At 44.2% G+C, this 23,933-nt stretch overlaps 1 protein-coding gene across 1 annotated transcript in view; it reads right to left on the bottom strand.

The window, feature by feature from the left end:
* The window catches only part of tmem62 (transmembrane protein 62), a 76,288-nt gene that overhangs the window by 32,837 nt on the left and 19,518 nt on the right, over positions 1–23,933 (bottom strand). Inside the window, exons 7-8 of the mRNA XM_072569457.1 lie at positions 6,092–6,214; positions 2,998–3,153 (exon numbers count right to left, since the gene is read on the bottom strand). Of these exons, the coding sequence (XP_072425558.1) occupies positions 2,998–3,153; positions 6,092–6,214 (279 nt within the window). The remainder of the gene's footprint in view (positions 1–2,997; positions 3,154–6,091; positions 6,215–23,933) is intronic.

Below are 23,933 nucleotides of genomic sequence, written 5' to 3'. Positions count from 1 at the left end.
TGGAATAATGTGTGATATTCTGGTGTCCCTGCTATAGGAAGGATGTCGTGAAAGGGTTCAGAAAATATTTACAAGGATGTTGCCAGAGTTGGAGGGTTTGAGCTATAGGAAGAGGCTGAATAGGTTGGGGCTATTTTCCCTGGAGTGTCGCAAGCTGAGGGGGTATCAGGTTTATAAAATCATGAGGGGTATGGATAGGATAAATAGACAAAGTCTTTTCCCCAGAGTAGTGGAGTCCAAAACTAGAGCGCATAGGTTTAAGGTGAGAAGGGAAAGATTTAAAACGGACCTTAGGGGCAACTTTCAGGCAGAGGGTTATGTGTGTATGGAATGAGCTGCCAGAGGAAGTGGTGGAGGCTGGTACAATTTCAATGTTTAAAAGGCATCTGGATGGTTACATTAAAATGAAGAGTGTAGAGGGATATGGTCCAAACAGAACTATGTTAATTTGGGATTTCTTGTCACCATGGATGAGTTAGACCAAAGGATCTGTTTCCCATGCTGTACATCTCTATCAAAGTGGGGTTTGCATTCTAAACCCACCACAGCAAGTTTGTGGGAATTAATACAATAAATATGCTTCAAACATATTCTTCAATGCAAGAGCCATCCCCACCCAGTTACAATTCAACATGGAATGGAAGGGCAAAATCTTTTATCAGGAATACAAGGGTAACTTTGCACAGGATATACCTGTTCAATGTAATACCAGATACAGTGAATCAAATAAATATTATCTGCAGCTCTGCTATTACACTATTAAATCTGCTGTGAGCAGAATGCAAGCAGATATCGACAGGGTAAATGAGTGGACAACAAGGTGGTAGATGGACTGTAATGTTGAAATATGACAGATTGTTTTAGTTTTAGGAATACAAAAACAGAACACATTTTAAAAGGTGTAAAACTTGTGTGTGTAATGTTCTAAGAGATTGGGTCTTGCTAACAAGTATGATTGTTCACCCAGGAAATTCCATGTCACTGGTCATGGGTTCTGTGGGTCCTTGTGTGGCTGATGACCCCAATGGTAGAGCCACTTCTCTAACCAGACATTAGGTCAGTGCTATACTTCCACTTGCCATTGGGTGTTCTTGAAAAATTGTTTCCTTTCATATAGGAGGTTGCTCCATGTCGGTTCTGAATGAGGATCTCTAAGGTGTCGATATCTATGTTATATTTCTTGAGGGAAGCCTTCAGACAGAGTCTTTGAAGCACTTCCTTTGCCCTCCTCTATTTTGAGTGCCCTCCATCAGCTGGGTGAAGATGGTTTGCTTCGGCAGTTGGAACTCAAGACATCCTAAGCACAGGGCCAGCCCAGTGGAATTGGTTTTGGATGACTATGGCCTCGATGTTGGTGCTATTTGGCTGCTTCAAAGACACTAATGCTAGTATGCCTGTCCTTCCAGCTGATGTGAGAATCCGGCTCAAGTAGCACTGATGGCACTTCTCAAGGACCTTGAGGTGGTGGCTATGTGTAGTCCAAGGTTTGGAGCCATAGAGAAGATTAAGAAGAATGGCTGCCTTATACACAAGGATCTTGGTATCAGCATGGGTTTCGTGGTCATCGAAGCCTCTCATCTTTAAGCAGAGCTTGCAAATTCGATACAATATTGGGTCTTTGCAACGACATCAGCTTTAGATGAGAGGTGACTCCTCAGATAGGGGAAATGTTCCACATCTGGAAGGATTTCTCCATTGACCTTAATGGAGAGTGGACCAGAATTTAACCTAGGATGGATTGGTAAAGGATTGAGTCCTCTAGAGCTTGAGGCTGAGATTAATTCTTCAGTATGTTTCCACAAGAGGTAAAGTGAAGCTTGAAGAGTCTCTTCCAAGAGAGCAGAGATGACATGGTCATCCACAGACTGCAGTTCAACAAGAGAGGTAGGTGTTTTCTTCTTGGATTTCATCCAGTTGGAGGTTGAAACTTTTTGTGTTCATCCTGCTGACAAAGTCCACTCTACTCAGAAACATGCTCTTAATACAAAAAAGAATGGTGGTGACAAAGATGAGAAAGGGTGAGGGCAATGACATTTCACCGTTTGACTCCTGTCTTGAGGCATGGATGGGTTGGACCAAAGGGTCTGTTTCTGTGCTGTACATCTCTATGATTCTGTCAGTGAGGACATCTTGTCATGGAGGAAACAGGATATTGATGAATTTCTCAGGATAACTGGTCTTTGACAGGACATTTCCTAACTGACTGAGTCAAGAGCCTTGGTTAGATTGATGAAAACCATGTTGATGTTCAAGGCGATTTGGTATACTCATACAGCGTATGCAGAAAGTTAGCATGCAGTCACAGCAAGCAATGAGGAAAGCAAATAACTTAGTGATCATTATTGTAATAGGTTTGAAGTACAAAGAGGAGGAAGTCTTACTGCAACTGGATGGGGCTTTTGTGAGACCATACCAGGAGTACTTTGCATAATTTCGGGGTCAACATCTAAGGAAGGATGATCTTGCATTACAGATGGTACAGTTCATTCAACTGATTCCCGAGAATTGAGAGGGACATCCTATGGTGGGAAGCTGGGTAAATTAAGCCAATTCTCTGTGTTAAGGAAAGTGAGAGCAATGTCATTGAAACATACATGATTCAGTTTGGACATAGAGGCTGCGGAGTCTAGAACAGAGGAGCATTGTTTTAGGATAATGGGCAGTTCACGTGGGACTGAAATGTAGAGAAACTGTTTCACTCAAATGGTTCTGAATCTTTAAATTTACCTATCCTGAAGAACTGTAGATGATCCATCTTTGAATATTTTAAGGCTCAGCTCAAATAGATCCTGGTCTCTCAGAGAATCAAGGAAAGTTAACAGTAAAGTGAAGTTAAGGTAGAAGATCAGTCATGATTGTATAAATCTTATTGGGCTGTCTGATTTACTCCTGCTCCTATTTCTTGAGCTTTTGGGTCGTTTGAAGATGGACTCATTAGATACAAACATGACCAAAAGGAATCTAACAGAGAATAACAGAACACAAATTATATCATACCTGATATGTGTAGAGTACTTGATTTTCCCCAGAGGCTCATGTCCTGGGCTACGATATAAAGCGGATTTTGGATTTGTGATAAGGACTGCTGGCCACTTGTTTAAGCTTAGATCCACAAAGCTAAACAGATCATGGTCAAACGCTAATAGACGGTACCTACCAAAATACAAGCAACAAAGATGCACAACATTTATAAACAGGATAACACCGTTCAGTTTAAACAAACCCATACAAAACTCACTTTAAGTATGACGAGAGGATATATACCTCTCCTCAAGTGCAGTGACTACACTTCACCAATGACCTACTTAATTACAGATACGACAGGTTCATGTTTGATTCCTGATCTATAATGAATTAGCTGGTTACAACTGCAGGTACTGATTGGTTTCTGCTGAGTTCAGTTCATGCAATTCTGTGTACCTTTTATCCCCATCACTTCTGCTGTCATCAGTGTTACTTCCATTCAATCCTTTTCCTGAGATACCTCTCTTCCAAAGTTTGTCTGTGACACTGCTTATTCCTGATATCATCCCTGTCTGTATTACAATGCTTCAGATGGTTTCTCCTCCTGGATCCATACACTTCACTTTGGCGGACACTACGGTTACACTTTCCATGCCTCCCCTCCCCTCCCGTGTTAAATATTTACAAAATACACTTCTTTGATCAGCTTTGACCAACTTTGAACCACATTGTTCAAGATGACGGCTTAAAAATCACCTTTAAGGTGACAATAAATGTTGACTTAGTCATCGATACCCACATCTCTCAAATTAAATAATAAAACAAACTCTGGTCCCTAGAGTACTGTCCCACATGATTCCATGTCTAATTTTGCTTAATAATGTTCCTGTGAAACGCCTTGTGAAATTTTATTACAGTTAATGCCATTTGCTTTGCTCCAGTATTTATCCTGAGCAGATCTCATCTAATTGACTCCATATCTCTCCTTGGCTGCACCACAGGTTGAGGTCAAAGGTCTTAAATCACTATGCACTACTCAATGCCATAGCTTATTTCCTTTTAAATGTTCCTTTTTTTCCAACTTTTGTAACATAGCACATAACTTCCTCTGCTTACTTGCCAGAATTCCAAACATGTTCACTGCCTTGCCCCTTTCAAACTCTGACGCCTCCATTCCATCCGCAACACACTGCTCATGCTCCGTACCACCATCGCTCTTCAGAAGTCCAACACTCTGCGTCTCTGCCTGGTCAAGCACCTCGACATGCTCCTCGTTGTTTGTTCTCATCATCCTGGTTACCTTTATTCCTCCTACCCCAAGCCCACCCCACCAACCTGAATGATAGCTCCTGGATCAGAAGGTGTTCAGTGCCGAGAGAGGTGTAACCCCAGTGAGCACCAAGACTTGTGAAGTCATCTGAAGGTTGCTCCTTCTCATTTCCAAACACTGACTCTTCTGCTTGGATCCCCACTAAATGGGAATCAGCTCAGTGTACCATCTCCAACTCAAATTCATACTTTCCCCAAAGTGTGGGATTCTTTCATTGCCCTTTTAGAATTTGTCTTTCAGTTTATACTTATACAGGTACACAATCCTTTATCCAAAATGCCACTCAGATATGGCCTGGGTGGGCATGGCACGCATGGATTGGTGTGGAGTTAGGTTAACTGCACGCCAAACAATGTTGTTAATGAGAAAATAGCTTCACGAGAAAGCCTTTGGTTTTCGGAGCTTTTTGGATTTCAGATAAATGGTTGTCTACCTCTATAAGCAAGTTCCAATCCACATGACTCTCAACTGATCTCACTAGGGTCACAGCGGATCCTGTGCCATGCACTTAATACCATACAAAATGGCTGAAATGCCATGTGAAACAGTGCAGCTCTGAATCAGCTAATCGTTTGTTGTCTGCCCAAAACGGACAGCATAAATGCCATCAAACGCAACTGGCCCAAAAGAGAAACCAAATATAATTGAGGTTGTCAAGACAGATGGTAGAGTGGCTCAGTGGTTAGCACTTCTGACTGAAAGCATCCAGGAACTGCGTTTGATTTCAGTCTTAGGTAAATCATAGTCTTGGACATAGAAATAAACAGCATGGAAACAGACCCTTTGGTCCAACTCATCCATGCTGCCCAGATATCCTAACCTAATCCTGTCCCATTTGCCAGCATTTGGCCCATATCCTTCTAAACCCTTCCTATTCAGATACCCATCTAAATGTTGCTATTGTACCAGCCTTCACCACATCCTCTGGCAGCTCATTCCAAACATGCACCACCCTTTGCGTGAAAAAGGTGCCCCGTAGGTTCCTTTTATATCTTTCCCCTCTCACCCTAAATCTCACCCTTTAGTTCTGGACTCCCCCACCTCAGGGAAAAGACCTTGTCTATTTACCCTATCCATGCTCCTCATGATTTTATAAACCTCTGTAAGGTCACCCCGCAGCCTCTGACGCTCCAGGGAAAACAGCCCCAGCCTGTTCAGCCTCTCCCTGTAGTTCAAATCCTCCAACCCTGGCAACATCCTTGTAAATCTTTTCTGAACCCTTTCAGGTTTCACAACATCCTTTGATAGGAAAGAGACCAGAATTGCAGGCAATATTCCAGAAGTGACCTAACCAATGTCCTGTACAGCCGCAACATGACCTCCCAACTCCGAACTGTCTGTATAAAATTTGCACGTTCTCCGTGTATCTGTGTGGGTTCTCCCAGGTGCTCCGGTTTCCTCCCACAGTCCAAAGATATGTAGGTTAGGTGGATTGGCCATGCTCAAATGAGGGGTTACGAGAATAAGGTTCAGTCTGGGTAGGATGTTCTTCAGAGGGTTGGTGGAAACCCAATGGCCTCTTTCTGTACAATAGGGATTCTTTGGGTGGACAGGCTGACTAAGGCACGAGAGGCAGGCGGCTTCTGTGCTTCAATTGGGAATAAATAAACAAAAACAAAACTAACAAATGAACCAGAGTTGACCCTGTTTGATACTCAATGTATATACACAAAATCCCAGAACATTAGAAACTCTAAACTATTACCAAATCAACACAGTCAACATTTAATTACAACACCTGTCAGAACCCAAAGTTTTCTCATGCACGATTGTAGATGTTATTTCAAAGATACCAACTTCCGGTTGTCCATCCAGTCACCAAGCTCCAGTTCCAGTGTCCCTTCGGTGTTCCTGCTGTGCAGAACAGGCATGAGGCCGCCCAGAGTGTGCAGGTGTCCACACAGGTATGCAATAGCAGAGCTGTAAATTATAGAAAAGTTCCATTTACAAAGCTGAAAAATTCAAATAAAGTGTGCTCCTCCCTCACCCCTTTAAACATATTTGACCATTGAGAGGAGCATGGGAGCACAATTAGAACATTCAGCTCCTCGAGTCTATGCCACTGTTCAGTTTGGTCATGGCTGATCCATGTTGAAATCCACCTACTTGACTCAGTCGTTCCAGAATTGTTAACTTTTTGTAAACAATAGTCCAACACCAAACAAAAAGCTGTCTGCACTGAAATTTTGAAACGACCAAGTGCAGGGAAATGGGGTTAGTATGGACAAACATTTTTGGTTGGCTTGGACCAGTTTGGGCCAAAGGGCCGGACTCTATGACTCTCGCACCCAAAACCTCAACAGCTTTTTGGGAGAGAATTCCCAATACATTACACGTAACACTTGCATTCCACTTGAGCCAGGCAAAAACCAGCTCAACAAAAGAGATTCTAACCATTGTTCCTGGACTTTCAATTCCTGAGTCACCCAATAGCACATGAGGCTGGGAATTCTGAGGAAAATTACTTGACTTGTGACTTCTCTATAAGGCACAAGTCAGGCGTCTGATGGATGAGTACACCTCCAGCAACACTCAAGAAGCTCAATGTGGGAATCTGAGTTCACACTAGCTGCGTATCTTAGTGAACTCATCATTCATGCAAACAACACATACGAGTTTAAAAAAGTGCTTACTCTGCTGAACAGAAGCTGGAAAGTATAAGTCTGGATGAGTATACCTTCTCGGCTCCATGTTATCTCATTGTACTTTAGTGTTAGTTTGTCCAGAATGTACAGATCAAAGAGTAAAATTGGTACAAATGATTTGAGTGAACTATGTTTGCGGTGGTGCAACTGGAATTGTTCAGAGTGATTGCTGAGTTCATACGTGTGAATTCTGAATTTGATCCTAAATAATTATCACTTAATTGTTATGGTACAGAAGGAGGCCATTCAGTCCATCATGCCTGCATCTATTCTATTAACTAGTGCCAATCTCTTGCTCTTTCCCCAAACCCTTGCATATTACTTTTATCCAAATGATCATTCACAACTCTCTTGAATTCCTCAATTAAACCTGTCTCCACCACATTTTCAGGCAGTGCAATCCATATCTCAATCACTCACTGAGTGAAAATTATTTTAAAATAAAAAATGGTGTAGATCACAGCGGGGCAGGCAGCATCCATGGAGAGAAAGCAAGCTAACATCGAGTCTAAGACTCTTTACTAGAGCTGAGGTGAAGAGAAAACTTTTTCCTCACTCCACCCTGGCTTCTTTTGCATCTTACTTTAAATGTATGCCCTCTTCCTTTTATGAGGGCAGGAACAGTTTCTCCATATCTAATCTATCCAGTCAGCAATTCAATACCCTCATTAACCAACACTGCAACCTCTCTGCCTTTCCTGAAGACCCTGTGCCTAGACATATTTAACACCCAGTCCTGCCCTTTCTTGAGCCAGGTCTCTGTTATTACCACAACATCATAATTTTGTGCAGCAATCTGCATCTGTAACTCCCCAATCTTATTTATTATACTTCATGCATTCACATAAATACATGTTTCCTCCGTTTTCCCTTTTTACTCTGACTTCACTTATTAACCTATTATTCTCCATACTCATGCCAACTAAGTATTTTGCAAACCCTGGTCTTCTCCTGTATGGTTTTGTGGCTTTGTGAGTGGCAGGTCATGCACCACAAGCCTTTTTGAATTTTTTGAGGATATGACAAAACATCTTGATGAAGATAGAACAGTGGATGTGGTGCACATGGATTTTAGCAAGGCACTGATAAGGCTCTCCATGGTAGGCTCATTCAGAAAGTATGGCAGCATGGTGGCACAGTGGTTAGCACTGCTGCCTCACAGCACCAGACACCTGGGTTCAATTCCTCCCTCGGGCAATTGTCTGTGTGGAGTTTGCACATTCTCCCTGTGTCTGTGTGGGTTTCCTCCGGGTGCTCCAGTTTCCTCCCACGGTCCAAAATGTGCAGGTTAGGTAAATTGGCCATGGGAAATTGCCAGTAGTGTTAGGTGAAGGGGTAAATGTAGGGGAATGAGTCTGGGTGAGTTGCTCTTCGGAGGGTCGGTGTGGACTTGTTGGGCTGAAGGGCCTGTTTCCACACTAAGTAATCTAATCTAAGGAGGCATGGGATACAGGGAAATTTGTCTGAATACAGAATTAGCTGTCCCATAGAAGACAGAGGGTTAGATGGAAAGTATTCACCTTGGAGCTTGGTAACCCATGGTGTTCCGCAGGGATCGGTTCTGGGACCTCTGCTCTTTGTGATTTTTATAAATGACTTGGATGAGGAAGTGGAAGGGTGAGTTAGTGAGTTTGCTGATGACAATAAGGTTGGTGGAGTTGTGGGTAGTGTGGAGGGTTGTTGCAACAAGACAATGACAGGATGCAAAACTGGGCTGATAAGTGGCAGATGGAGTTCAACCTGGAAAAGTGTGAGGTCATTCACTTTGGAAGGTTGAATTTGAATACAGAATACAGGGTTAAAGGCAGGATTCTTGGCAGTGTGGAGGAACAGCGGGATATTGGGGCCCTTGTCCATAGATCCCTCTAAGTTGCCATCCCAGGTTGATAGGGTTGTTAAGGAGGTGTATGGTATATTGGCTTTCATTATCAGAGGGATTGAGTTCAAGAGCCGTGAGGTTATGCTGCAGCTCTGTAGTGTCTTGGTTAGACCACACTTGAATATTGTGTTCAGTTCTGGTCACCTCATTATAGGAAAGAGGTGGAAGCTTTAGAGAGAGTGCAGAGGAGATTTAACAGGATGCTGCCTGGACTGGAGGGCATGTCTTATAAAGAAAGGTTGATGGAGCTAGGGTTTTTCTCATTGAAGTGAAGGAGGCTGAGAGGTGACTTGATAGAGGTGTACAAGAGGCAGATAGATAGACTGGATAGCCAGAGATATTTTCCCAAGGCAGAAATGGCTATTATAACGGGGCATCATTTTAAGGTGATTGGAGAAAGGTTTAGGGGAGACGTCAGAGGTAGGTTATATAGAAAATAAAGAGCATAAAAGCATGGGAGGGGTTAAAGCATGAAGACCACTGGCAATCTGTGGTCTGTGGAAGGTTGAATGGGAAAAGACAGTGGAATGCTCTTACACTAATTAGCAGCGTAAGGTTAAGGCTGAAAGGTCACTATGGTGAGATGAGATAACAGTTAGTAGAGCTAGTTTCCCTGTTTAGTGTCATTATGACAGGATTAGGACCATAAATATTTGGGACATGACATTAAAATATCTAATTATTAGTTAGTAGAGTCAGCTTGAGACAGGAGACTATTGTAATAGATGGAATAGCTAAATATCTATCATGACAGGTTAGTCTGGAATGGAAGATCAGTGTAGCAGAGGTGATAATAAATATCTAACCATGACATTAGAATAACATTAAGTAGAATGTACAACTAAAGAGATAATGGGAACTAACATCACTGGTTTATTGTGTAGCTAGAGTGAGGTACTTTGATTAATATAGTTGGACATGCTGATAAGCTAACAGAAACATGATAAAAAAAATATAAAAATCCACAGACCCGAAGGTTCGGGGGCATTCGAGAATCTGCTTTCTCAGTGTCACGGGTTTTTGTTTGCAAATAAAAGACCTACTTCTTGAAGAACTCTCTGCATCTCCTGATGATTCTCAACATTTTCTCCATGACAGTTATTTACACTGAAAGTGGTGGGTCTGCGGAATGCACTGCCAGCAGTGGTGGTAGAGTCAGATACATTAGGGACATTTAAGTAACTCTTGGATAAGCACATGGATGATAGTAGAATGTAGTGTAAGTAGGTTAGTCTGATCTTAGAGTGGGATAAAAGGTCAGCACAACATCGAGGGCTGTACTGTGTTATACTGTTCTATGTTACAGCTTTCTCTTGTTTCCCACATGCCCTGCAAAGTTAGTTTAAAGCCTTCATGATGCCACTAGCAGAAACCACTTCAAGAACCTCAGACCCAGCTCTGTTTGGGTGTAACCCATCTGGTTTGTACAATAGGTGCCAACTTCCTCAGAGTCACTCCCAGTATCTCCATTTAAATAAGACTGTTCTTTTGCTCTCCCTTTCAAAATGAACAACTTTACATGTTCCCACGTTTATACTCCATTTGCCAACTTTTTGCCCAATTACCTAACCTACCAATATCTCTCTGTAAACTGTGCATCAATCTTGCAGCTTGCCTTTCCACTTATTTTTATGTGATCTGCAAATTTGGCTACAGTACATTTACTTCCTTCCTCCAAGTCATTAACATATATTGTGAACAGTTGTGGTCCCAGCACTGATCCTGTGGAACCCCACTGGTTACAGGTGGCCAACCTGAAAAATAATCCCTTATATTCCAATTGCTGTTTCCTGTCCATTAGCCAATTCTCTATCCATGCTAATATACTCCCTCCGACTCCATAGGCTCTTATTGTTTTGCCAGAAGCTTGGCTCTGACTGCACTCCCTTGAGGAGTTAATTATGCTCATGGAATTTTACTGTCAGATTTGACTGAACATTCCATGTAACATGAACCTATTAAAGACAAAGATTCTGCGGTTGTTACAACTAATGACTGTGTTTAAAGCAACACAAGAGAGAGAGAACAGGAAAGCAGTCCAACACTCTACGCCATTCAGAACAAAGCAGTCTGCTTGATTAATGCCCCAACTACCCCCCTTAATATTCACGAATAAGGAATATTAATCTTATCTCTCTGGATTTTTGATTGTTGATTGAAGCAGGAAATTGACTTTTTCAGGACTGTGGAAGGAATTGCTGCCCTTTTTATCAATAAGCACATCTATTGTAAATTCTGTTTTCACTGTTGTTTGTTCAACCAGTGAGGAAAAGTTCCGTTGCAGACAAATTGGCATCAGGGAATGTTTCCAAAATGAGGTTGGATTGATGATAATTAGTTGTTTGGTCTGTGAACTGATGACCAGTTCTCGATGACAAAGGCCTTCCGCCTGTCAACAACTAGTGTGATTAGTTCTCAGGTAGTTGAACAGCTTGGGCTGAGAACAAGATAGTGAGAAGCTGTCAGATATCCAGCAGCTCTCTCCATTCTCTATAGCAAAACTCACCTCAAGATTGAATTTATTCTTCCTTCAGCAGTTACTGTCAGCTGTGATTTTAAATTAAGATGTGGAAGTGTTGGTGGACAAGGTCAGAAGTTACACAACACCCCCAGGTTATAGACCTGATGAAGGGGCAGTGCTCCGAAAGCTTGTGGTTTCAAATATGTTGGACTATAGCCTGGTGTTGTGTAACTTCTGACACTTTTAATTAAATAGGAGACCTTTTATAAGCGTGAACCAGACCCCCAGTACCTCCTGTAAACCAGTGAAATCTGAAGGCAGACCATGGATAATAACCATCTCATCAGATCCTGTGATCAGACACCATTGAACCAATTCCCCAGTTTTCACTCTGTCCATTATAGGAAAGTTTTTTCCTGTCTTTGTACAAGGGGGGCATTTATAAGAGGATTAAAATTTGAATTAGTCAAATGAAACATTTATAATTGTTTGCCCGTGGCTAGAGTCTGCTTACTGTGCTTTCAGTCAATCTAGGTCTGCAAGTCAAGCAAATTGGGAAATTTGCTTATTTCTATAAAATCTTTAACTTCTGTGATGATCCTGGGATCAGTGAGGCTTCATTTCTAATGCTCAACAATCTTCACAGGTCTTTTTGAATAAGGGGGTAATGTCTACAGTTCTTCAGTTCTCTGGTACCACTTCCAAGAAAATCAAGAAAAGCACAGCCAGTGCCTTTGGAACCTCTGTTCTCCCTTCCCTCAGTTAATTGGATGCATCTCATATGGTCCCAGTGCCTTAAATTCATTCGTTGTTAAGTGTCGGAGAAATTTGCCAAATAGGTTAGAGATCACAAAACAAGCTCGAAGTGAAATTGACAAACAGTTTATTGCAAGAGATATGGCGGGATGAGAAATTGACTAGGCTGACATAGAACTGACAGTCTGCACAGGTAGATCAGATTTCTCCTCCCAGAGCTGAGGATGAGACCAGTCTTATAGTAATGCTGCACAATGACACTGATTAAGAAATGGGAAACTACAATGTTTCTGGAAATGGACTAATTTAGTTACAAGGATGCTAATTAGAAAACAGTTTAATCAGATGAATGTCCTGTTCCTTCACACAATGCATCAGCCTGACAGTACCATGGTTCCATTCATCTCCACAGTATGTAACTATTAATTTGAATACCTTTTTAAATTGCTTTCAGATTAAAGATAAGTAGGATAAATATTTTATAGGTTAAGTAATTAAAGACCAGTAGGAGTTTTAAAAAATCTAATTAAATAATTTAGAGATACAGGGCCAGGTGATGCATTTTCGTTGCACAATGTGGGAGCAAGTGAACCCCACTGTGGGTCATCGTGACCAAATCTGTAGCAAGTGTTGTTTGCTTGAGGAACTCCAGCTTAAAGTTGATGAGCTGGAGTGTGAGCTTCAAACACTGTGCCAATAAGGGAGAGGGAGGAGTTACTTGGACATTGTGTTTCAGGTGGCAGTCACAGCCCTTGATGAATTAATGCCTCAAATTTGGTCAGTGGTCAGGGATAAGAGGCTGTGACTACAAGCAAGGCAGAGGGAGGGATCTGGAAGGTAGTGCTGAAGTAGCCTCAGTCCTTGTCCTTTCCAACAGGTTTCTGGCTCTTATTCCCTGTGCAGATGAAACTGGGGCTGGAGAAAGGATGAGCAAAATGACCAAAGCACTAATCTATAGCTGTTCAAGACGGGAAGAAAAGAGAAATGCAGTTCCATTTGGGGAAATAATAGTTACAGGCATAGCCACTTGTTCTCTGCGGCCAGGATAAAAGTGTTCCAAAGGCTGGGTTGTCTATCTGGTGCTCGGATTCAGGATATCTCGTTCTAGGTTGCAGAGGAACTTGGAGTAGGAAGGAAAATATCCACTTGTTATGGTCAATGGAGGTACCAGCGATTGTGATAGAATGGGGGAAAAAGGTCCTCTTGAGGAAATATGAGAAACTAGAGGCTAAATTAGAAAGCAGAACCAAAAAGGTAATAATCTCCTGAGCCATGGTATCAATATGATTAAAGAGACAAATGCGTGGTTCAAAGATTGATGTGGGAGAAACACGTTCAAATTCATGGAACATTAGCACCAGTACTGGGGAAGGTCAGAGCTGTTCCGTTGGGATGGGTTCTACCTGAACCATGTTGGGACCATAATTCCTGTGAATGTCATAACTAGGCGGGTGGTGGAGGCTCTGAGGTATGTATTGGGGTTGTGGATTAATTTGCATGGAAAATTAGAAAAGCATAGCTAAAGGAGAAGGTAGGAATGCAGATTGGTGATGAGGCTGATTGCTACCAGAAACTAAAAGGAAGGGACTGATTTGTGTGAGTGTCATTCTGCGCCAAGGAATCAAAGAAGTGTAGGGAAATTTGATAACAGAACAAACGTAAAGGCTTTGTATCTGATTGCACAAAGCAAATGGAATTTTGGTATTTATTACTATACAAATTGAGTATAAAAGTAGGCAAGTGCTGCTACAATTATACAAGGCTGCACCTGGAATACTGCATACAATATCGGCTCCCTTATTTTGAGGACGTACATCGCTGTCCTGGAGGCAGTTCAGATGGATTCCAGAATTGAAGGGCTTGTACTATGAAGAGAGGTTGAGCTGTTTAGGCCTATTTACTCTGGAATTTAGAAGAATTAGAGGAGATCTAATTGAGGTATGCATCTGCATATATACACATGGAAGGGATATTTCCTCACGTAGGGCAATCTAGGTCAAGAGGTCATAATTTTCCCATAAGAGGTAGCAGATTTAAAACAGAGGTGAGGAGAAATTACTTCTCTCAAAGGGTCGTGAATCAGAGGAATTCAATGGAAGGTTGAATAAATTTGAGGAGAAAGGCAGACAGATTTTTAATCAGTAGTTGGTCGAAGAGTTATGGACAGCAGACAGGTAAGTGGAGTTGAAGCTGAGACAAGACCAGCCTATTAAATGGCAAAGCAGGTTCAAGGGGCTGAATGGCCTATTTCTGTTCCTTGTTCTTATTACTTACTTACAGTGTGGAAACAGGCCCTTCGGCCCAACAAGTCCACACCGACCCGCCGAAGCGCAACCCACCCAGATCCATTCCCCTACATCTACCCCTTACCTAACACTACGGGCAATTTAGCATGGCCAATTCACCCAACCTGCACATTTTTGGACTGTGGGAGGAAACCGGAGCACCCGGAGGAAACCCACGCAGACACGGGGACAATGTGCAAACTCCACACAGTCAGTCACCTGAGGCGGGAATTGAACCCGGGTCTCTGGTGCTGTGAGGCAGCAGTGCTAACCACTGTGCCGCCCACTTATGTTCTACACTCTCAGAAATACAAGCTTAGACTTTACAACTTGTCGTCATATTTTGAGTCAATTTGCAAAAAATGAAAGTAAACAGCATTGGAAACATAATAGGCTCGTTAACATCGTAAGTGAGGGGAACAGGACCCTGTCATCAAAATGCTAACACTATCATTTCTCTATCTAAAATGCTGATAAATCCAATTGGTTATTCCAGTAATTTCAGTTGGGAAGGATGCTCTTTGGAGGGCCACTGTGAACTTCCTGGGCCACTGGGCCATTTGGCCTGCTTCCACACTGTAGGGATCCAAGAAGGTGAAAATAGGTTTTTGTTTAAAACAAAACGAGTTTAACAAGTTCAACATGCGGCGAGACATCGAACAATTCTTCTGCCGCCTTCGCCTCCGTGCCTACTTTTTCAACCAGGATTCTCGCCCACCCTCTGACATCCCCTTCTCCTGCCTCCAACACACCCTATCCACCTGGACACCCCGTGCTGGCCTCTTACCTGCCCTCGATCTCTTCATAGCCAACTGCCGCCACGACATTAACCGCCTCAACCTCTCCACCCCTCTCACCCACTCCAACCTCTCACTCTCACAACGCGCAGCCCTCCACTCCCTCCGTTCCAACCCCAACTTCACCATCAAACCAGCAGGCAAGGGAGGCGCGGTAGTAGTTTGGTGCACCGACCTTTACACCGCTGAGGCTAAACGCCAGCTCACGGACACCTCCTCCTACTGCCCCCTTGACCATGACCCCACCTCCCACCACCAAACCATCATCTCCCAGACCATCCATAACCTCATCACCTCAGGGGATCTCCCATCCATTGCCTCCAACCTCATAGTCCCACAACCCCGCACCACCCGTTTCTACCTCCTGCCCAAAATCCACAAACCTGACTGCCCCGGCCGATCCATTGTCTCAGCCTGCTCCTGCCCCACCGAACTCATCTCTGCAAACCTCAACACGGTCCTGTCCCCCTTAGTCCAAGAACTCCCCACATACGTTCGGGACACCACCCACGTCCTCCACCTCCTCCATGATTTTCGCTTCCCTGGCCCCCAACGCCTTATCTTCACCATGGACATCCAGTCCCTGTACACCTCCATCCCCCATCACGGAGGCCTCAAAGTCCTCTGCTTCTTCCTTTCCCGCCGTACCAACCAGTACCCTTCCACCGACACCCTCCTTCGACTGACTGAACTGGTCCTCACCCTGAACAACTTCTCTTTCCAATCCTCCCACTTCCTCCAAACCAAAGGAGTAGCCATGGGCACCCACACGGGCCCCAGCTATGCCTGCCGCTTCATAGGATATGTGGAACAGTCCATCTTCCGCAGCTACACTGGCACCACCCCCCACCTTTTCCACCGCTTCATCGATGACTGTATCGGCGCTGCCTCGTGCTCCCACGAGGAGGTTGAACAGTTCATCCACTTTACCATCACCTTCCACTGCGACCTCAAATTCACCTGGACCATCTCAGACTCCTCCCTCCCCTTCCTAGACCTCTCCATTTCTATCTCGGGCGACCGAATCAACACGGACATTTACTATAAACCAACCGACTCCCACAGCTACGTAGACTACACCTCCTCCCACCCTACCCTCTGTAAAAACGCCATCCCATATTCCCAATTCCTTCGTCTCCGCTGCATCTGCTCCCAGGAGGACCAGTTCCTATACCGTACAACCCAGATGGCCTCCTTCTTCAAAGACTGCAATTTCCCCCCAAACGTGATCGAAGGATGCTCTCCACTGCATCTCCTCCACTTCTCGCTCCTCCGCCCTTGAGCCCTGCCCCTCCAATCACCACCAGGACAGAACCCCACTGGTCCTCACCTACCACCCCACCAACCTCCATATCGTATCATCCATTGTCATTTCCACCACCTCCAAACGGACCCCACCATCAGGGATATATTTCCCTCCCCGCCCCGATCAGCGTTCCGAAAAGACCACTCCTCCGTGACTCCCTCGTCAGGTCCACACCCCCCACCAACCCAGCCTCCACTCCCGGCACCTTCCCCTGCAACCGCAAGAAATGCAAAACTTGCGCTCACACCTCCCCCCTTACTTCCCTCCAAGGCCCCAAGGGATCCTTCCATATCTGCCACAAATTCACCTGCACCTCCACACACATCAGTTACTGCATCCGCTGCACCCGATGTGGCCTCCTCTATATTGGGGATACAGGCCGCCTACTTGCGGAACGTTTCAGAGAACACCTCTGGTACACCCGGACCAACCAACCCAACCACCCCGTGGCTCAACACTTCAACTCCCCCTCCCACTCCACCAAGGATATGCAGGTCCTTGGACCCCTCCATCACCAGACCATAGCAACACGACGGCTGGAGGAAGAGCGCCTCATCTTCCGCCTGTGAACCCTCCAACCACAAGGGATGAACTCAGATTTCTCCAGTTTCCTCATTTCCCCTCCCCCCACCTTGTCTCAGTCCCAATCCTTGAACTCAGCACCGCCTTCCTAACCTACAATCTTCTTCCTGACCTCTCTGCCCCCACCCCCACTCCGGCCTATCACCCTCACCTTAACCTCCTTCCACCTATCGCATTTCCAACACCCCTCCCCCAAGTCCCTCCTCCCTACCTTTTATCTTAGCCTGCTGGGCACACCTTCCTCATTCCTGAAGAAGGGCTCATGCCCGAAACGTTGATTCTCCTGTTCCTTGGATGCTGCCTGACCTGCTGCGCTTTTCCAGCAACACATTTTCAGCTTTTGTTTAAAACAACCAACAGCGGACTGCCTTTCTTTCCCTCCAAGCTCCATCTCCATCTGTCACTTATTCTACTGATTCACCACCTCATCCACCAACCTTTCCTCGTCTTGCTGTTTCCTAGCTACTGTGTGTTCCAAAGAAGGGTAACTGGACTTGAAATGTAAAACGTTTTTTCTCCACAGATGCTGCCAGACCTGTTGAGTTTCTGTATTTGAAACTGATCATATTAGTAGTTCAACTGGGATTTAACAGCTTTTGTGATGGCTTGTGGAACACTGGGACTTTATTACAGGCATGCTCTTCCAGTTACATTGTGACACAATTATTTGGGGAGAGCATGGTAAAAGTGAGGATTGTGGCTCCTATGGAACTGCGTTGCAATCAAGTCTGTCAAAGGCCAAGTTTCACTCTCACACTTACAATGACATAAGTATGTTAAATATGCAACAAGAGAAAGCAGATTAAGACTGGTCCTTCCAGTCAATGAAAGAGCTCTGTGATCCCCACAGACATCACATTGTTGTTTTAATATGACTATCTCTATGCTGTAGCATGAACTACTGCATTCCACAAATGCATTGTAGTTAGGAATGGAAGCTATTGCATTCCTTCAGTTGAATGGATGCAATGTACTTGCACTATATAGTTTACATTCATGGGCTGTAGCTCTGTGATTAGTCCATTAAAAAATGCAGCACAGAAACTGGTCATTCAGCTGGTGTTCATGATCCACACAAGCCTCCTCCCATTCCTACCATATTTAACCTGGTCAACAAAACGACCCAGTCCATGAGGTGTTTGAAGAACTGTTCTCCTCTCTTGAAATCATCTCTAACATGTAAGTATGGCTTTCTGAATTGGATTTGTTGGTTGAAAAAGAAACTTTCTCTGCCTTAGAGTCAGACACCCATATAGAGTCACCGAGATGTACAGCACGGAAACAGACCCTTCGGTCCAACCTGTTCATGCCGACCAGATATCCCAACCCAATCTAGTCCCACCTGCCAGCACCCGGCCCATATCCCTCCAAACCCTTCCTATTCATATACCCATCCAAATGCCTCTTAAATGTTGCAATTGTACCAGCCTCCACCACTTCCTCTGGCAGCTCATTCCATACACGTACCACCCTCTGTGTGAAAACGTTGCCTCGGAGGTCTCTTTTAGATCTTTCCCTCTCACCCTAAACCTATGTCCTCTAGTTCTGGACTCCCCCACCCCAGGGAAAAGACTTTGCCTATTTAGTTGATGTGTCAAATCCTCCAACCCTGGCAACATCCTTGTAAATCATTTCTGAACCCTTTCAAGTTTCACAACATCCTTCCAATAGGAAGGAGACCAGAACGTGGAGTTTGCACGTTCTCCCTGTGTCTGCGTGGGTTTCCTCCGGGTGCTCCGGTTTCCTCCCACAGTCCAAAGATGTGCAGGTCAGGTGAATTGGTCATGCTAAATTGCCCGTAGTGTTAGGTAAGGGGTAGATGTAGATGTTGGGGTATGGGTGGGTTACGCTTCGGCGGGGCGGTGTGGACTTGTTGGGCCGAAGGGCCTGTTTCCACACTGTAAGTAATCTAATCTAATCTAAGTAATCTAATCTAATCTAATTGCACACAATATTCCTAACTAATGGCCTGTACAGCCGCAACATGACCTCCCAACTCCTGTACTCAATACTCTGACCAATAAAGGAAAGCATACCAAACCCCTCTCTTTACTATCCTATCTACCTGCGCCTCCACTTTCAAGGAGCTATGAACCTGCACTCCAAGGTCTCTTTGTTCAGCAACACTGCCTAGAATCTTACCATTAAGTGTATAAGTCCTGTTAAGTTCTGCTTTCCCAAAATGCAGCACCTCGCATTTATCTGAATTAAACTCCATCTGCTACCTCTCAGCCCATTGGCCCATCTGGTCCAGATCCTGTTGTAATCTGAGGTAACCCTCTTCGCTGTCCACTACACCTCCAATTTTGGTGTCATCTGCAAACTTACTAACTGGACCTCTTATGCTCACATCCAAATCATTTATATAAATGACAAGATGTAGAGGGCCCAGCACTGATCCTTGTGGCACTCCACTGGTCACAGGCCTCCAGTCTGAAAAACAACCCTCCACCACCACCCTCTGTCTTCTACCTTTGAGCCTTGCAAGCATTTAAAAGCATAGTCTCCTGGTCAACATGTCTTAAAACTGGAAAGCCATAAACTTTACACAGGGATTTGGGGCTAATTGCACAATTGATTCAGTGAGCTAGCAGAAGAACAATGGGCTGAATGGCCACATTTTGAATCGCTCATTCCACTTGTTCTTGCCTTCAGACAGTTATTTTCCCTTTTAAAGCTTTTCACGAGTATGGTGACCTGTGCTGCAACACAGTTCCAGAGAAGACACAATCTTCACCTTTCCCCTCATCCTTGTCTGAGACCAGACATAGTAAGAATACAAGCCCTCTTTTTGGTTCACTGTTAATTCACTCCTCCTAAAAGTGTGGCATTATGTATTTTAAATAACCCAATCAAGGAAGGACAAGGATTTGTTTATCTTTTAGTTTGAGGTCCAGAAAGAGTTTAAAAAGCACATCCTTGTGAGCAAAGTGGGATTTAAGCAGCGTGCCACAAAGAGGTGCAGACTCCTCAAGCAAAGTTCCACTCTGTTGGAAACAAGGAAGAGTGAGTTGGATTGTGTTCATGCATGGAGTAACTACCCTCTTCCCATGTTATTGCCACTTACATTTAAGTCACCATGGTCCTACAGGGCTGCTTTCTCATTACAGAAAGACAACTGGTGATGATTTAACCTGACGGTCATCACACCTCAGGTAAGGGGAGAGGTTAAGAAGAAGAATCTTTCATGGTAACCTCAGTCGGTGCAGGAATTGAATCTGTGCTGTGTGTTGTTGGTGTCCCTGTGTCTCACAAATCAATCATCCAGCCAACTGAGCTAACTGACTCCCTTATTTGAAAAGGAACATGGAACATGAGTCACTGGACTGATGCAAGAGAATAAATCAGTGTTGTGAGATATTGTGTTATAGGCTATCTTTATTGACTCACTCACCAGATCGTTGTATTCATTAATACTGGGTTCCTGTTCATTCATTCATAACCCTTTACTAACCTGTTATTGACTATGCATTCACTCATAAAACTGCAGTTCTGTAGGATCCAAATTTAAAAACAACCCTTTCAAACCTATTACTGTATTACAAGCAGATTTTACCTCAGCACTCAGAACAATACCATCCCCATCAAGTCTCCACGAAACATTGTAATATTAATCAGCCCGTACCAACCATCTCCTGGGTTTGAATAGATTAGGTATATGTTAAATACCTCTAATTGGGCCATTATCTCTTTAAGAAACTAACTGATGAAACAGCGTTAAAAATCACACAACACCAGGTTATAGTCCAACAGGTTTAATTGGAAGCACACTCGCTTTCGGCTTCCAATTAAACCTATTGACTCTAACCTGGTGTGGTGTGATTTTTAACTTTGTACACCCTAGTCCAAAACTGGCATCTCCAAATCACGATGAAACAGCGCTTGCATGAAATTGTATGAATGAAAGAAACTCACACTGGTAAATACTAAATAAATCTCACAACCCAGCTGCAGTAATCCGTTCAATATCCTTTATTCTTTTATTATAATTTCTAATTTATTTAGAGCATGTTGGCCTAGTATTTTAGTAACATTACTAATTTATAAGATAAAAGAACTGACACCTCTTGATTACGCAAGCAAACCAGACAGACACCCTTAATCCCATCAGAAGTAACAGCCAGCACCTAACACATGTTTTACTCCATCTCCTGTCTCCCAGGACAAAGGCATGGTGGCTCAGTGGTTAGCACTGCAGCCTTACAGTGCCAGGGTTCAATTCCAGCCTCTGGCGACTGTCTGTGTGGACTTTGCACATTCTCCCCGTGTCTCCTCCGGTTTCCTCCCACAGCCCAAAGATGTGCAGGTCTGGTGGCCAGGCGAAATTGCCCCATTGGTGCATTAGTCAGAGGGAAATGGGTCTGGATGGGTTACTCTTCGGAGAGTCGGTGTGGACTTGTTGGGCTGAAGGGCCTGTTTCCATACAATAGGGAATCTAATCTACAATAGATAAAAAAGTAACACCATAGTAATGGGATTTTAATATATGTTAGAACTGTGTATAAGAGGGCTCCTGTAAGAACTGTATTTTGGGATTCTATTGCCACCTATTCAGCTGTGGTTGCTGAATAAAAGGCTATTTTCACCACTCACCTGTTTTGGTCGTTATTTATACATGATCTCAGAGTGTCTGGAGTTTGTTTTTAATAATTTGTGGGATGTGGGCGTCGTTAGCTGGTCAGCATTATTGCTTGTTCCCAATTGCCCTAGAGAACTGGTGGTAGTGAGCTGTCTTCTTGAACCACTACAGTCCACATGCTGTGGGGTTTGCCCATAATGCTGTTAAATGGGGAATTTCAGGATTTAGACCCAGCAACACTGAGAAAAAGCAATATGTTTCCAAGTCAGGATAGTGAGTGCCTTGGAGAGGAATTTTAAGGTGCTGGTGTTTCCATGTATCCGTTACCCTTATCCTTATAGATGGAAGTGGCTTCGGGTTTGGAAGGTGCTGTAGAAGGATCTCTGGTGAATTCTTTTTATCGTGCATCTTGTAGATGGTACACACTGCTCCCACTGAGCATCAATAGTGGAAGGGGTGGATATTTTTGGATATGATGCCAATCAAGTGGGCTGCTTTGTCTTGGATGGTGTTAAGCTTCCTAAGTATTGTTGGAAATGCACTCATCATTCCTGACTTTTTCCTTGTAGATGGTGGACAGGCTTTGAGGAGTCAGGAGGAGAGTTACTCACTGCAGCATTCCGAGTGTCTGATCTGCTGTTGTAACCACATTATTTATATGTTAAGTCCAGTTCAGTTTCCAGTCAATGGTAACCCCCAGGATTTGTGTGAAGTGATGGTATCGCCATTGAATATGAAGGATGGGTGGTTTGATAGTCTCTTATCGGAGATGGTCACTGACTGGTACTTGTGTGATGTGAATGTTACTTGACACTCGTCAACCCAGATCTTGCTGGATTTGAACACAGACTGCATCAATATCCGAGGAGTCACGAATGGTGCTGAACATTGTGCAATCATTGTCAAACATTCTCACTTCAGACCTTATGATGGAGGGAAGGAGATGAAGCCGCTGAAGATGTGCCTAGGACACTACCCAGAAGAGCTCCTGCAGAGATACCCTGGAGCTGAGATAACTGACCACAATCATTTTAAAATTCATTTGTGGGGCTTGGGGATCGCTGGCTGGCCAGCATTGATAGCCCATCCCTATTTGCCCTTGAGAAGGTGGAGGTGAGTTGCCTTTTTCAATCACTGCAGTCCCCTTGCTGTGGGTTGACCCGGAATGCCGGTAAGGAGGGAATTCCAGGATTTTGACCAACGACTGTGAAGAAACGATGGTATATTTCCAAGTCAGGGTGGCTTGGAGGGGAACTTGCAGGTGGTGGTATTCCCAAGTACCTGTTGCCCTTGTCCTTCTAGATGGAAGTGGTCGTGGGTTTGGAGGGTGCTGTTTGGTGAATTTCTGCAGTGCATCTTCTAGATGGTACACACTGGTGCTGAGCGCTGGTGGTGCAGGGATTGAATGTTTGTAGACATGATGCCAATCAAGTGGGTTGCTTTGTCCCGGATGGTGTCAAGCTTCTTGAGTGTTGTTGGAGCTGCACCCATCCAGGTAAGCAGGGAGTATTCCATCACACTCCTGACTTGTACCTTGGTGGATACACTTTGGGGTGTCAAGAAGTGAGTTACTTCTCACAGTATCCCTAGACTCTGACCTGCTCTTGTTGCCACAGTGTTTCTGTGGTGAGTTCAGTTGAGCCTCTGGTCAATGGTAACCCCCAAGGATATTGACAGTGGGGCATTCAATACTGTTGAATGTCAAGGGGCAGTAGTTAGAGTGTCTCTTATTGGTGATGGTCATTGTCTGGCATTTGTGTGGCACGAATGTTACTTGCCACTTGTCGGCCCAAGCCTGGATATTGTCCAGATCTTGTTGCATTTGAGCACGGACTGCTTCAGTATCCGAGGAGCTGTGAATGGTGCTGAACACTGCGCAATCATAGGCGAACATTCCTACTTCTGATCTTATGACAGAGGGAAGGTCATTGATGAAGCAGCTGAAGATTGTTGGGCCTGGAACACTACCTTGAGGGACTCCTGCGGAACACTACCTTGAGGGACTCCTGCAGAGATGTCCTGGAACTGAGATGACCGACCTCCACAACCAGCTTCCTTTGTGCCAGGTATGACTCTAAGCAGCAGAGGGTTTTCCCCCGATACTCACTGATTCCAGTTTTGCCAGGGCTCCTCGATGCCATACTCGATCAAATGCAGCCTTGATGTCAAGGGCTGTTACTCTGACCTCACCTCTGGAATTCAGCTCTTTTGTCCATGTTTGAACCAAGGCTATAATGAGATCAGGAACTGACTGATCCTGGCGAAATCCAAACTGGACATCACTGAGCAGGTTATTGCTGAGCCGGTGCTGCTTGATAGCACTGTTGATGACCCCCTTTCATCACATTA

Source organism: Chiloscyllium punctatum, chromosome 4 (genome assembly GCF_047496795.1).
Source record: "Chiloscyllium punctatum isolate Juve2018m chromosome 4, sChiPun1.3, whole genome shotgun sequence".
Taxonomy (NCBI): domain Eukaryota; kingdom Metazoa; phylum Chordata; class Chondrichthyes; order Orectolobiformes; family Hemiscylliidae; genus Chiloscyllium; species Chiloscyllium punctatum.
This window is presented reverse-complemented; position numbering and strand designations above follow the sequence as displayed.